The sequence below is a fragment of the Sander vitreus genome, chromosome 19, assembly GCF_031162955.1.
Source record: "Sander vitreus isolate 19-12246 chromosome 19, sanVit1, whole genome shotgun sequence".
NCBI classification, from domain to species: Eukaryota; Metazoa; Chordata; class Actinopteri; order Perciformes; family Percidae; genus Sander; species Sander vitreus.
Window position 1 is genome coordinate 17,915,971 of NC_135873.1, and position 14,733 is coordinate 17,930,703.

Here is a 14,733-nt window from a genome sequence, read left to right on the forward strand (position 1 = left end):
AGGGCTTGTGTGTGTCTTGATATAAACTAACATTGTCAGTGATTGGTAAGGGCTGTCTTTGCAGTTCAAATTACAAAAGAACGAAGTGATATGGATGTTTGAAATGCAGTTTGAAATGTAAAGCTCTGATCAGCCACTGTGGAGATACTGTACCAATGTCAAAAGTCAAGAAAACTCTCTTGCCCACAACTTTGAATGCATACTGAGGAGTATAACATCAGCAGGCTGTACAGTAAGCTGTGTGTGATTTCAACATATTGACCCAGGGAAACATACATTGAACATTTGACCTAGGAAAAAACAAATGCTGAGAAAATAAAACCATTTGAAAGATCTCCTTAATGTGTCATATTACGAGCAAATTGAGCTGAGGAACATAGAACCCTGGGTACATAGATACACTCCAATTCCGGTCTGTGCAATACAAGAATGTGTTAGCCTAGCTTAGCACAAAGAGAGGGACATGTCTCCCCTAGTATTTTCAAAAAGAAAATACCCCTTCCATCTGTTATTAGACATTTCTATTTGTCAATCTAAGTAAAGAACATTCAGTGTGTAAATAAGACAGCTTTGGAGTTGTTTTGACAAAGCTATGCTAGCATTGTTTCCACTGATTCCAATCTTTATGCTATGCTAGGCTAAACATGTGCTGGACTATTGATCTTCTCATCTGACTCTGGGTATGACAGCAGACAGTTCTTCCAGGATGTCAGACCATAATCACCACGTTCATTTTGAGACATTAGTATAATTACTGTAACAACAACACTGCACAATGAGCTTTAAAAGGCCAGTTGGACTTATAAATGTGCCTGCAGGCCCTTCGTGCTATTAATCAAACTGTTCTTCTCAGTGACGGGCCCATTAAAGGAGAAACAGATAGCGTACGTGTGCAGAGAAACCCTCCAGGTAAGGCTCTTTGTGTCAAAGGCAACTTATGAAATCTCTGAAGATACTCTGCTGACAGGATGACTCATGTGTTTTTTTCCCCAGCCACACGAGAGCTAAATAGTATTTAACCTCGCCAGACCACTAAATATACTGTAGAGGTAAATGTTGCTGCAGCACAACAGAGTCTGCAGCAGAATGTGCCAGCCTGTCTGTCATTTTTTTAGTGAGTGACCTTCTGCTCAGATTTCCAGGTTTGTAGACAACAATTAAGTCTGAAGTAAGAAGGAAGAATTCGCAGACGATAACTTAGTTTAAAATGTCTTGTCTGACTTTGTTATGCTTACTTAACAACTGTCCACGGGGCAAAAAGATTTCTCTTGAGGAGTGCTAATCTAAACAGACTGATGATTGTGAGTGATGACAGACCTGAGCAGATTGCTGCCTTTGGATTCGTCATGGCAATCTAACTTGGTATACAAGCATTCTTGTGTACCTTTTGGTTTTGACTTTCCCTTTTCCTCTTCTTGGAAATGTGTCCTTGTTCTCTTTCACTTTTCCTTTTCATTCAAAATAGAATTTTGTTTTGCAATGTGCATCAATATACATTATTACATTACGTCATTTAAACTAAGATTAGGGTTTTTGAGTTACACTTGGTTTAAAATGCTAAAACCAGATTTATATGCAATCGTGGTTTATTAAAACTCAAATATAGCGATCAGTAAAACCAATGTAAAAGATTACTGACAGTAGATGCCGGTCGGTGCACCCCCAGTTTGAAGAAGCAGGCAGGAGTACCGACACAGAAGGTAAATCATGTACTGCTGTGGACGGAGGCAGCCGCTAAATGAAATTTAGTCACCTAAAAAAACAAACAATATCAGTTTATTAATGTAACCTATACTTAGAATATTTTCTTTGCTTGACCTTGCTGTCGGACAGCCTTTTGCGACTGGGAACTGAAGCCAATTATCCATCAATGCTCTTTTCAAAGCCACCAGACTCCTTCGACAAAAACTGTAATTTTACCTCGCAGAACACAGGAGTTGCTGGTCTACCGCTGCATCGATCAGTTAGTTAGTTTGTGCTATTTTTTTACTTTGATGAATCCAACTAACCCTTTAAAACACAAAAGTTACACAATTACACACTCACACTAACCGATCAATGCAGCGGTAGAACAGCAACTCCTGTGTTCTGCGATCTAATATTACAGTTGTTGTCAAAGGAGTCTGGTGGCTTTGAAGAGAGCATTGATGGATATAACCGCTTTAGTTAAAGTACCTGTCGGATAGGGCTGTCTGACAGCAAGGTAAAGCGGTAAAAATATTATAAATATTGTGTACACCAAACTAATATTGACTTTTTTAGTTGGGCCTTTTTTTAGGTGCTAAAATATATTTTGCTGCTGCCTGTGCTGCCCGGGATCTAGTTTTAAGACCTTAGACTTTATTTTTGTTAATATTGTGCTCCCATGGTGCATAATCTTAACAATCGTTGTGTATAATCAAATTACCTGAAACAGACACACAGGGAAACCTGGGGCCACGTAGTAGTCCAGCAGAGCGGTACTGGTTGGTTTCAGGTTGTTGGGAGGTAGAGGGGTTAATTGGGGACCTGTATAATTGACAGCCATAAAATAAATAATAATAGGATATGTTTACACGAAAATATCTGCACAAAGCTCAGCTGATTATCATTATTTGCTTTTTCCAGGGTTTGTATCACCTGCACGAAACTGGCAAAATGCACAGAGACATAAAGGTACTGCAGTTTTTTCAAGTTGTTGCTGTCTAATTGTGGTCATATATTATTATACTGTAGGTTATCATGTGAAAGCAAGCTTAAGTGTGTGTGTGTGTGTGTGTGTGTGTGTGTGTGTGTGTGTGTTCTCTCTGCAGGGAGCCAACATCCTTTTGACAGAGAGAGGAGATGTGAAACTGGGTCAGTGGGGATCTGTATTGGACACACTCGTGCACATCTGCAATACCTCTTTAACTACTCACACTCATCAAGTGTGCTTAAATAGCCCTCTATAATGGATTATAGCCACATAACGCCAGTGTGACTGTCTGTCTCTTCTGTTGTAGCTGATTTTGGAGTTGCAGCAGAGATCAGTGCCTCTGTGGCCAAAAGGAAGTCTTTTATAGGAACTCCCTACTGGTAAGCTGAATGAAGCTGCACCCACCTCACCTCACTCAGCGTCTGTCTGTTTAAAGCAACCATGCAGTGTTGGGGTCAACCTATAAGAGTTTTTTGAAGAGTGACACAATACTGCTGTCAGTATGTTTTGGATGAGGGCTGCAACTAGCCAATATTTTCTGCCAATATACTTTGTCCTTATATTTGACCCTTTTCTATTGTTAGAAAAATGACCAAACTGATTCAGGGTTACTCCCAGATTAAATAATGAACTTTCCTCTTTTTATTCGTAGGCAATAAAAAATAAGACTTTCAAAATGTATGCAATAGATGAAAGCAGAGGGATCCACTTTTTTAGGACGACTCTGTTTTATATATGGTTATTAGATATAATATTAAATACAAAATATTAAATATATCAAATTTATATACAAGAAAACCGGAGTGGCCCTGTGATGCAGCCTTGAGGTATTCCATCAATAAATCATTAAGAAATCAGTTAAGCAAGTTACATCAGTTAACACTTAAATGAAAATTGTGGTAATATTCAATATTTTTATTATTGTTAATAAATCTAATGAAACTACCCAAACCAACAATAAATGTATCTACTAACGAGTGTGTGTATCAAAGCCTGATATATCTTCCTCTGTGCCATAGAGCTCCATTATTAAAAAATATTAAAACCCATCAATGAGCCACACTATTGCACTGGGTGACATGTTCCTTCAGTACTATGAACACACACACACACACTGTAGTTTATTTCGACGCAATCACACATACACCATCTGTAACAATTCCAAATGTTGCTGTACAATTAATTGTCTCCGAAACAATTGCAGTTAACAATATAATTGTCTCTTTCAGTCAAATTTAAAAATATGTATTTATTTATTACTTTTTTTTAAAACAAATTCAAGTTTTGAATGAATTCCAGGATACATTTTTGTTTATATCACTGTTATATGACCCAGATAATGTAATAACACAAATACACATCCTATGAAGTAAACAATGCCTCTTTATTATCATAAAACATTTTTTCTAACTGTATCCCCAACTACCAGTCACGTGCCATAAGACCTTAGCCAATGTTAGCAATTCATTGCGGTTAAACAAAGAAACCGCGATTATGTAAAAAAAACTGTAACAGGCCTCCGTCCTGCTGCTGCACTTGATTAAAAAAATAGTGGTCTGCTGTTTTAGGAAATTACTTAGACTAATCCTAATGAATATTAGTAAATAAATATACTAAAGCATCAATAAAAGGCTAGTGTCTGCTACATACTGTGCACATGTCCTTTGACAAGAGTGTTATATCTGATGTTTCTCTCCTCTCAGGATGGCTCCAGAGGTGGCTGCAGTTGAGAAGAAGGGTGGGTACAACCATCTATGTGATATCTGGGCCGTTGGCATCACCGCCATCGAGCTGGCTGAGCTCCAACCGCCCATGTTTGACCTCCACCCAATGAGGTGAGTCAGCACAGGCAACAGGAACTCAGACACATGGAAGCAGACAGATTATATGATCCCAAAGCAAAGAGATAAACAGATTAGACTTGTGTTATGTAACATTTTGGCTGCATGATTTGTATTTTTCTCTGTATAATTCATGGACAGTCACTGCATGTAAACAATTAAGACATTTTCCAGCCCGGTGACATTTAAAACAATGTTTCAGAGCGCTGATGTTGATGTCCAAGAGCAGCTTCCAGCCTCCAAGACTAAAGGATAAAACCAAATGGTGAGTTTAACTGTCTGTGTTCCTTTTAAAATCACATAGCATGTATCGGGACCAATTGTTTATCTTCCTTTAATCTTATCAATATCGTTTTGATGTGCAATGAATTCACACTTTGTTGCTCCCTGCAGGTCAGCAGGTTTCCAGAGCTTTGTGAAGATGTCTCTCATTAAAAATCCTCGTAAAAGACCCTCAGCTGAGACACTGCTGCAGGTAAGCTGGCTCTTTATGGCTCGTAATTAATGAATGGCCTTTAACTAGCCATCCGTCTTCATATATATGCACTATTTATAAATGCAATTTTTTCTATTTTAAACCCTTACGTATCCAGAGAACTTTGATTCTCTTTTACGAGAATAGGAATGTCACCAAATCTGAATATATTATGTGGATATGAACACATAATGCACTCTGAACAGATGGGAACTGCGTTTTCATTTTTGCAGAAAATGTTCTGTTTCTCCTGTCACCCGATTGACACAATTTCAAATACAGTTTGAAGTTAAAATTACAGAGAAGAAGTCAATTTAACACAGAAAATCAGGCAGTCTTAATGATTTTGGATAGCTTGCAGTCAAGGCCTCAATCCAGCACCTTAGTTTCTTTTTTTTTTTTTTTTGGATGTGCGTACTTTTTTTCTCTATACCCCTGAAGTATCTCTGGCTGTGGGCCAATGGAAGCTGCTCAGGGCTCTGAACATTTGTCAACAACAATTATAATCAGTTCTTGTTCCAGGCTTTGCTGCTTTTTTCTGTGTAATCACTGTCGTCAGATTAATCAATAATGAAAAGTTGCAGCCCCAAATCGAAGATGTTAGCGATTGATTGTTAGTGATTCAGAAGTCTGGAATCGGCTTAGCAATGTCCTCCAAAAGACTGAAATTTTAACAATTAATTAGGGGGTCAGTTAGTGTAGATTTAGCCTCCCAGACCTTCCTCCACAGCGCTGCGGAGGAGGGTCTGGCTCGTCCACACAACATTCGTGGACGGGAGAAAAACGTGCTCTGGTTTATTGGCATTTCTTTAAACCAATCACAATTGTCTTGGGTGACGCTAAGCTCCGGATGGAGCAATGGTGCCGCTGCAAAATAGCCTCGGGAAGGAACTTGTTTTGGTGGAACATGTGCTTGTTTAAAAGTAGATTTTTCGTGCGAGAGAAAACTCAGATTGGACAGATAGCTATGCTGTCTGGATTTACCCTGCAGAGATCTGAGGAGCAGTTAACCATAGTCCTCATAAATCCACCGGAGTCTAGAATGCCAATACAAAGAAAGCAGAAGGTGAGGGACATCCAGCGGAATTTCCGCGGCACCTGAACAATCCCAGAAGTTAAACGTCATCCATATAGACTTGTGTAGATTTGACGCCATTTTGCATGAGTTTCTGAGATCAACATAGTCTTCTATTATTGTTCAATGACATGATCTGTAATTTGTTCCTCCAGCATCCGTTTGTGACGCAGCTTCTGACCCGGAACCTGGTCATTGAGCTTCTGGACATGGCCAACAACCCTGAGCTCCACAACACGCACACACACAGCATGGACGACAACGAGCTGGAGGTCAGTACTACATGGAGACAGAACTGATGACTGTTGATATTTAATCAACCATGCAGACCTTAAAATGGTGTCATTTTCCTGTGGTGCTGCTGATATGCTGTTTGTACCAGTGTGTCATGTGAATGATGTGTTGACAGATTGGGGAAGTGGCTCCTGATAAGATTCAGTCAGCAGGGAAACACCTGCCTGCAGAGAGGACCCTGTCTGAAGAACAATGTGAGCACACACACACACACACACACACACACACAGAGACTGCTGGGGCAGATGGAGTCACAAAATAGTTCCAGCAGGTAAGGTCCAGCCTTTACTACACTATACTTTGAGCTAATTCGCTAATGTTAGCTACTGTTAGCATGCTAACATGCTTAACTAAGATGGCGGCGAACATGGTAAACATTGTACCTGCTAAACACCAGCGCGTTGGCATTGTCACTGTGAGCATGTTAGCCTACTGATGTTAGCTTTTAACTCAAAGCAGCGCTGTGCCTAATTAGCTACAGCCTCACAGAGCCGCTAGCATGGCTGTAGACTCCCCCTGCTTCCAGTCTCTATGCTATGCTAAGCTAAGCTAAACTAATAACGTCCTCCTGACTCCAGCTGTGTACTTAACACGCAGACATGAGATTGGAAGCAATTTCAGGAAAGAAAGTAAATATATGCATATTTCCAAAAAATTTAAACTGTTCCTTTAATTCACCTCAAACTACTCCTCATGCATTTTGTTTGACAGGCACCATGACATCTATATGACAAATAGATACAGTATAATTATAATATGGGCAGACAGTTTTTATGCAGCTCTATATAATTTGCATGTAAATAGACATATCATTCATCTATCTTAAATATTGCACAGTAATAGAGTATGTTTCTGACAACACTTGGTGGCCATCCTTGTAACTGTATGCACGCATGTCTAAATATACTGTACAGTGGTGTGAAAAAGTGTTTGCCCCCTTCCTCATTTCCTGTTCCTTTGCATGTTTGTCACACTTAAGTGTTTCGGAACATCAAACCAATTTAAACAATAGTCAAGGACAACACAAAATGCAATTTGTAAATGAAGGTGTTTATCATTAAAGGTGAAAAAAAATCCAAACCATCATGGCCCTGTGTGAAAAAGTGATTGCCCCCTAAACCTAATAACTGGTTGGGCCACCCTTAGCAGCAACAACTGCAACCAAGCGTTTGCGATAACGTGCAATGAGGCTTTTACAGCGTCCTGGAGGAATTTTGGCCCACTCATCTTTGCAGAATTGTCCTAATTCAGTTACATTAGAGGGTTTTCGAGCATGAACGGCCTTTTTAAGGTCATACCACAACATCTCAATAGGATTCAGGTCAGGACTTTGGCTAGGCCACTCCAAAGTCTTCATTTAGTTTTTCTTCAGCCATTCGGTGGTGGACTTGCTGGTGTGTTTAGGATCATTGTCCTGCTGCAGAACCCAAGTTCGTTTCAGCTTGAGTACACGAACAGATGGTCGGACATTCTCCTTCAGGATCTCTTGGTAGACAGCAGAATTCATAGTTCCTTTTATCACGGCAAGTCTTCCAGGTCCTGAAGCAGCAAAACAGCCCCAGACCATCACACTGCCACCACCATATTTTACAGTTGGTATAATGTTCTTTTTATGAAATGCAGTGTTCCTTCTACGCCAGATATACTTGGACACACACCTTCCAAAGAGTTCCACTTTTGTCTCATCGGTCCACAGAATGTTGTCCCAAAAGTCTTGGGGATCATCAAGATGTGTTCTGGAGAAATTGAGACGAGCTTTGATGTTCTTTTTGCTCAGCAGTGGTTTTCTCCTTGGAACTCTGCCATGCAGGCCATTTTTGCCCAGTCTTTTCCTGATGGTGGAGGCATGAGCGCTGACCTTAACTGAGGCAAGTGAGGCCTGCAGTTCTTTGGGACGTTGTTGTGGGGTCTTTTGTGACCTCTTGGATGAGTCGTCGCTGCGCTCTTGGGGGTAATTTTGGGCGACGGCCACTCCTGGGAAGGTTCACCACTGTTCCATGTCTTCGCCATTTGTGGATAATGGCTCTCACTGTGGTTCGCTGGATTCCCAAAGCTTTGGAAATGGCTTTATAACCCTTTCCAGACTGATAGATCTCAATTACTTTCTTTCTCAATTGTTCCTGAATTTCTTTGGGTCTCGGCATGATGTGTAGCTTTTAAGGATCTTCTGGGGGACCTTACTGTGTCAAGCAGCTCCTATTTAAGTGATGCCTTGATTGTGAACAGGTGTGGCAATAATCAGGCCTGGGTGTGGCTAGAGAAATTGAACTCAGGTGTGGACAACCACAGTTATAGTATGTTTTAACAAGGGGGGCAATCACTTTTTCACACAGGGCCATGATGGTTTGGATTTTTTTTCTCCTTTAATAATAAACACCTTCATTTACAAATTGCATTTTGTGTTTACTTGTGTTGTCCTTGACTTTTGTTTAAATTGGTTTGATGTTCCGAAACACTTAAGTGTGACAAACATGCAAAGGAACAGGAAATGAGGAAGGGGGCAAACACTTTTTCACACCACTGTATGTTGGTTGTACTTGCTGAAGAGTGGCTTCATTGTCTGCTATGACCACCAGTATTCAGTGCTGAAATCTCCATAATATGAATGAGGACAAAAGCCTCTCAGTCAGCCTGCCTATGGCTGCCCTCGTCCTGTAACCCAGCCATACATGTGGGATGAAGGCTGCGTCAGAGGATGGCACTGAGAACATGCCATTGGTGTGTGATAGACAGTGGTACTTGTATGCAGTGGCTGGAGTGACTTCATACTGCTGCACAGCCGCTAGGCCTCTGGTTTTTTGGTGTGATCGTCTGCGCTCACACTCTGCCCAGTATAAATCAACCTTACCTCAACTTCTCTTATATACAATGTGCTATTCATAGACATACAAGCCACAAACATTTGCACCTCAGTTTAACCAATATGGGCATTGAAGCCTCACACTGCTACACATACTGCTACAAGCTGATATTACTACTAGATTGCGTCTAAATACTATTTTGGTACTGACCAAATGTGTCAGCAGCACTGAGTACCAGAGACAGTGAGTTACGGAGAGTTGGCATCAAAGATGTGGCCAGATTTGTAATCTTCTTAAATCAGTTTGTATTTAATTTAGGCAAAGTTCTTTTCTTTCAGTTTTTTAATTTAGACATTTTGGAGAAATAAAGTATTGAAAAAGTGACGTATCAGTAATGTGCCAACGTACCATATCTTCTTTAGTTTGAAACAAGACTAAAGGGCCGTCCACAATAAGAACTATAACGATAACTAGAAATATGTAGTTTTTTGGTCACCACCAACTATAACAACAACGACAGTGGAGAATGATATCGTTGGGATCACTTTCAGAGCGATTTGATGAACGATAGAACTCTGGAGCTCTGTGCGCCTGCTGTTTCCTGTAGAAGGCAGCGGTGTCGGCGCCCTAGGGACCGCCGGTAGACTTTTTTGGTTCATAAAATGTACCCGAATTCACGAATATGTAGGATATTCCTACAGATATTCCTGTAATCCTACGTTGCAATGTCTGCTTTATTAGTGTATTATGTATTATTATCAGCTGGAGTGTACAACGCGTGCTTGACGCCGCTGTTTACAGTTATCGTTGAGCAGTGTGGATGCTCACATCGTTATAGTTATTAGGGGTGGGAAAAAAATAGATTCACGTATGCATTGTGATTTTTTTTTTTTGTGACGATTTTTAAAATCGATTATTTTATTTATTAAGGTTTCCAATGATTGACCTAAATATTTTGTGTTTATACGGTACCTCTGACAGCGACTACATCATATGTGTTTCCAGGAACAGACCGAAAGCAGAAAATGCAGAAAATCCATGTTATGTTCTTGTGACAAATGAAATTAATGTCAGACTGACTGAAACAATGTCTCGTGATATATTGTCTCTAGAAGTATATTATTCAACTTTTTTTGTAAAAGAAGGAAAAGAAAATCGCAATACTCAACACTATTGAATCACAATACTTCCAGAATCGCAATAAATGAAAATCGCAATACAAATCGAATCGGCACAAAACCATACCGTTCCAGCCCTAATAGTTATAGTTATGGTTATAGTTATCGTTCTTGGTGTGGATGGCCTTAAGAGTCTACAGCCATGCCAGCAACTGTGAAGAATGGTGAAATTTTGTCAAGATGATGACTTGTTGAAAAGTGAATGCATCACTAAAGCTCAGTTCATCCTGAGGGGAACATGAATGCCTAGTGTCTTGCCAATCCATCCAATGGTTGTTTGACTCAAAACTACAAATGTCAACCTGCTGGTGGCGCTAGAGAAAAGCTGGGGTCAGTAGGATACATCCTCTGGGAACCATGAATGTTGTGCCAATTAGAGCTCTGATTCTCTGCCCGAACCTGATTGGGCCCTGGGTCAGGCTGTAATTTCCCCAAATTCCCCCGGCTTTGAATCAGGTCAGGTTTGCGCAAATTCCCAGGGTTTTCTTGTTGTTTCTTTTTAAATGCAGACCCTATAGTCTGTGTAATGACATGAGTAATGGATGGGCTGTGTACCGCTGTGTGTGACTGCCATCTTCTGGATATCTATGCAATTTACACCCAAGGATAAAAAAGCTACGGAAATTCAGGGTTTTAACCAGGCTCAGGCCCAAAACTGTGGCGGTGGTTTGGGCTCGGTTCAGGCTTTGACGTAATCTATGTGGGTTCATGTAGGGTCTGGCTTGATTTTTTTTATCACCCGATCATAGCTCTAGTGCCAATACATCGGGCAGATGTAAAGATTTATTTCAAGCTAGATGAAAGCTTTTGACCTGATGGTGGTGACGCTAGATGAAAAGTCAGAAGATCACCAAAGCCATTGAGTTTCATCCTCTGGGGACCATGAATATGTGTACCACGTTTCATAGAAATCCATCAAATAGATATAAAGATCTTAGACCAAGTGGTGGACCGACTGACAGACATAGACATAGCGTTATGCCGCTAGCAAGGCTAAAAATTTCTAATGACACCCAGCCCTACTGAGACAAAGAAAAAGAAAGAATATAATTTACAGTGTGTCCATATTAAATATCAGGGAAGGGAAGGAGGCTAATAGTTTGCAGAAGGCAACAGGAAACACAGAAATAGTAGTGCAACAACAACAAGGCATTGTCATGCTGTAAATGACATAAAGCACTAGTGAAGAGGTCGGGGAAGCTGCTGGCTGCTCAGATATGTTACTTTGTAAAAGAGTGCAGAGCTTTCCAAACAGCCATCAGCATCTACGATGATTTTCATACTGTAAGTGAAAGCACTGACTGCTGGGAAGGTGGAAGATAATTCAAAGTATGTCATTTGTAGCAAAAACATGCAAAATAAATTCTAGTTATAGTTTTTGTTTGGTCATTTCAAACCACATTTTCCATTCCTTTAGTGAATAATTTCATGTTGCAGTCGGTTTTCTAAACAGCAAATAACATGTAAGACTTCTCAAATCAAGTTCTAAACTTTATAATGATGATAGAATTTTTTATTTAATGATGCAGCCATTCAGCAACACAGTGAGAGCTTACTGAGCCGAGACGAGACAGCAACTTCCGCTTTCTGGTTTATTAATAATAATAATAATAATAATAATAATAATAATAACTTTTATTTATATAGCGCCTTTCAAGAAACCCAAGGACACTTTACAGAATTAGAGGTTCTAGGCTGTAGTGAACAGGTGGTGTTTCAGGAGTTTTTTTAAAATGTCCAGGGATGTAGCATTTCAGATATCTGCAGGGAGAGTGTTCCAGAGGGATGGGGCTGCAACACTAAAGGCTCTGTCTCCGAAGGTACAGAGTCTGATGTGGGGAATGGAGAGCAGGCCAGCATCTGAGGACTGCAGGTTTCGGGGTGAGGTGTATGGATGGAGGAGGTCGGAGAGAAGGAGGATTTGATATGCGATGCAGGACTTAATTGGGAGCCAGTGAAGGTGGATGAGGGTTGGGGTGATGTGCTGCCAGGTCTTGGTGTGGGTGAGGACCCTGGCGGCAGAGTTTTGGACACACTGGAGCCTGTCTAGGGTTTTGATGGGGATCCCAGACAAACGGGAGGTTATGAATGCATGAGTGAGGGTTTCTGCCACGGAGTCAGAGGGTGATGGGCCGAGTCTGGATATGGTTTTGAGACGAAAAAAGGCTGATTTGGTGATGGATTTGATGTGAGAATGGAAAGAGAGGGGTGGAGGTTCAACCTGAGGTTGATGGGTGTCAATGGGGCGTAGCAGGCGGTTAATAGTGGAAAACAGCATTCTGGGGTGGTTTTGCTGGTTGCCGATGAGGGTCGTGTAATAATGTGTCTTGGCTTTGGAAAGAGCTTCTTTGTAGGAGCTCACATGTTCTTTGTAGGCCTCCCAGTGGAGAGTGAGGTCAGTTCTTCTATAAAGTCTCTCCAGTCGACAACCAGAGGCTTTCATGGAGCGATGTTCAGCGGTGTACCAAGGAGCTGAACAGCAGCATTTCACTAGTTTCCTTGTCCTCTGCTTCAAACTGTCAGCTGACTGCTCTGGTTCTCTGTGATTACGCATCAATCTGCTTCTTCCTCTTAATCACATCAGAGAAACCAAAGTGTGATACTTCCAAAAGCTGGTCTGCAGAAGTAAAGTGAAAATGGATCGGATGAAATAACTCATAATGATTATATGTAGATGTTTGTATTCAGGGTGTGATTTGCTGGGGGGGATAGGTGGGATTTCACCCTTTCTGGTCTACATATCCCTGCCCTTGCTGAATTATTTTTATCCCCGGTGGGGACAAAAATTATCTTTTAAGTTAGCTAGCACATCAAAAGCTTGGGAAGGAAGGCAAGATGGGCTATTTATCTAGCTTTTAGTTTTTCTTGAAGGTTTCTGTCACGTGTATATTAGGGCTGAACGATTTGGGGGGGAAATCTAATTGCGATTTTTCTGCCAGATTGTTATATATATATATATATATATATATATATATATATATATATATATATATATATATATATATATATATATTTTTTTTTTTAAGTTTAGCTATAGTTCAATATTCACCGTGTAACAGATAAGACATGTCATGGAGCATTATAACGTGAGACACCATCAAAACTGCTCTATATTCTTATGAAAGGATGAGAACATAGATATGAATTGCAAGCAATAAGTGTTTTTCTTTTAATAAGCATGGAACATTGAACAGTCATACACAAAACATTTATCACAAAAGCTAAAGTTATAATAATAATAATAATAAAAAAACTAATAATAAAAAATCCACTGAAAATAGGACATTTCTGGATACAATCTGTGATATGAAACAATATTCCAGCATTTATCTTATCAAAAAACTGTAAATATAATAAGAAAAAGGGTTAAACCAAATGCTATACCAAACATTCATCTGCACATTCGATTAACGCGGTCTTCACAATTAGCTAATCACATTCTTTCGAATCGAGATTTCAAGCCCTAGTGTATACTATACTGTATGTTGGCGTTTTCTGTGAATTGTACCGTAGACATTAAAGAAAGTCAGTGTAACTTTTGTACAGGATAACAACATTAGCTAGTCACCATATGCTACTGTTCAAACCAACCCCTGAGTGCACTGAATTGAATTTAAACTGTCACATTAAAAAATGTCATTGCACCACTGTCATGCTGTGCTCAGCTGTTGTATTGGCTCAGGACTGTAGAAGCCAGTATTGACCTGATAGGTGATGTGTGGTTGCAGAGTGCATACTGTGTCTAGCTCCAACTAATCAATGCACTTGAGAGTGAGTGCTCATTGATGTGCATGAACAGGCCTGGGTTGGGTGGGAGCACATTGGCCTGCTCTTTATTGTCTCATAAAACCCACAGTTCTGTGTGAACACTGCCCAGCACTTGTTTCATTCTTATTGTGTTTTCTTTGCAGTCGACCAAATGAAGTTTGGGCCTCCACTGAGGAAAGTCACTGAGCCGTATCCTGATATGGTAATGCTCTTTTTCTGCAAGGTCTTTTTGTGACAGTGCTGTGTACTGATGCCATACATGAATATGATCAAGGGCTCCGTTTTCCCCCTTCAGCAGGGCTCTTATGATGACAACTGGAGTCTGTCTGGAGATGAAGACAACTCGCCGTAAGACTTTTCTTCTTCTACCTTCGTTCTGTCTTTGTTTTAGGCATATTATGGTTTTTGGCTGTTGAGATGTCACAGCTGAACAGGATGCCTCCCTTGAAGCAATCCGTAGGTAATCTGAGGACAACATTGGAAAAACATCCCAAATTTCCTGCTTTTGTCAACGTTACACTGTGATTATGTTTTTTAACTGTGTCCAATAGTGCCTCTGAATCCAAAGAGAGAGAAATGTGTTGATTTCTAGATTAAAACCCAGTTGAGCATATAACTGTTGAACAG

At 40.3% G+C, this 14,733-nt stretch overlaps 1 protein-coding gene across 4 annotated transcripts in view; it reads left to right on the forward strand.

Annotated features, from left to right (window-relative positions):
* Positions 1-14,733, forward strand: part of map4k2 (mitogen-activated protein kinase kinase kinase kinase 2) — a 61,070-nt gene that overhangs the window by 19,170 nt on the left and 27,167 nt on the right. For 2 of the 4 annotated variants that reach the window (XM_078276375.1, XM_078276373.1), the window contains exons 5-15: positions 854-909; positions 2,608-2,655; positions 2,793-2,835; positions 2,982-3,054; positions 4,378-4,509; positions 4,718-4,780; positions 4,909-4,990; positions 6,221-6,337; positions 6,475-6,553; positions 14,250-14,308; positions 14,402-14,454. In XM_078276375.1, the coding sequence (XP_078132501.1) occupies positions 854-909; positions 2,608-2,655; positions 2,793-2,835; positions 2,982-3,054; positions 4,378-4,509; positions 4,718-4,780; positions 4,909-4,990; positions 6,221-6,337; positions 6,475-6,553; positions 14,250-14,308; positions 14,402-14,454 (805 nt within the window). The remainder of the gene's footprint in view (positions 1-853; positions 910-2,607; positions 2,656-2,792; positions 2,836-2,981; positions 3,055-4,377; positions 4,510-4,717; positions 4,781-4,908; positions 4,991-6,220; positions 6,338-6,474; positions 6,554-14,249; positions 14,309-14,401; positions 14,455-14,733) is intronic. The other 2 variants (XM_078276374.1, XM_078276376.1) reach the window with 1 other exon arrangement.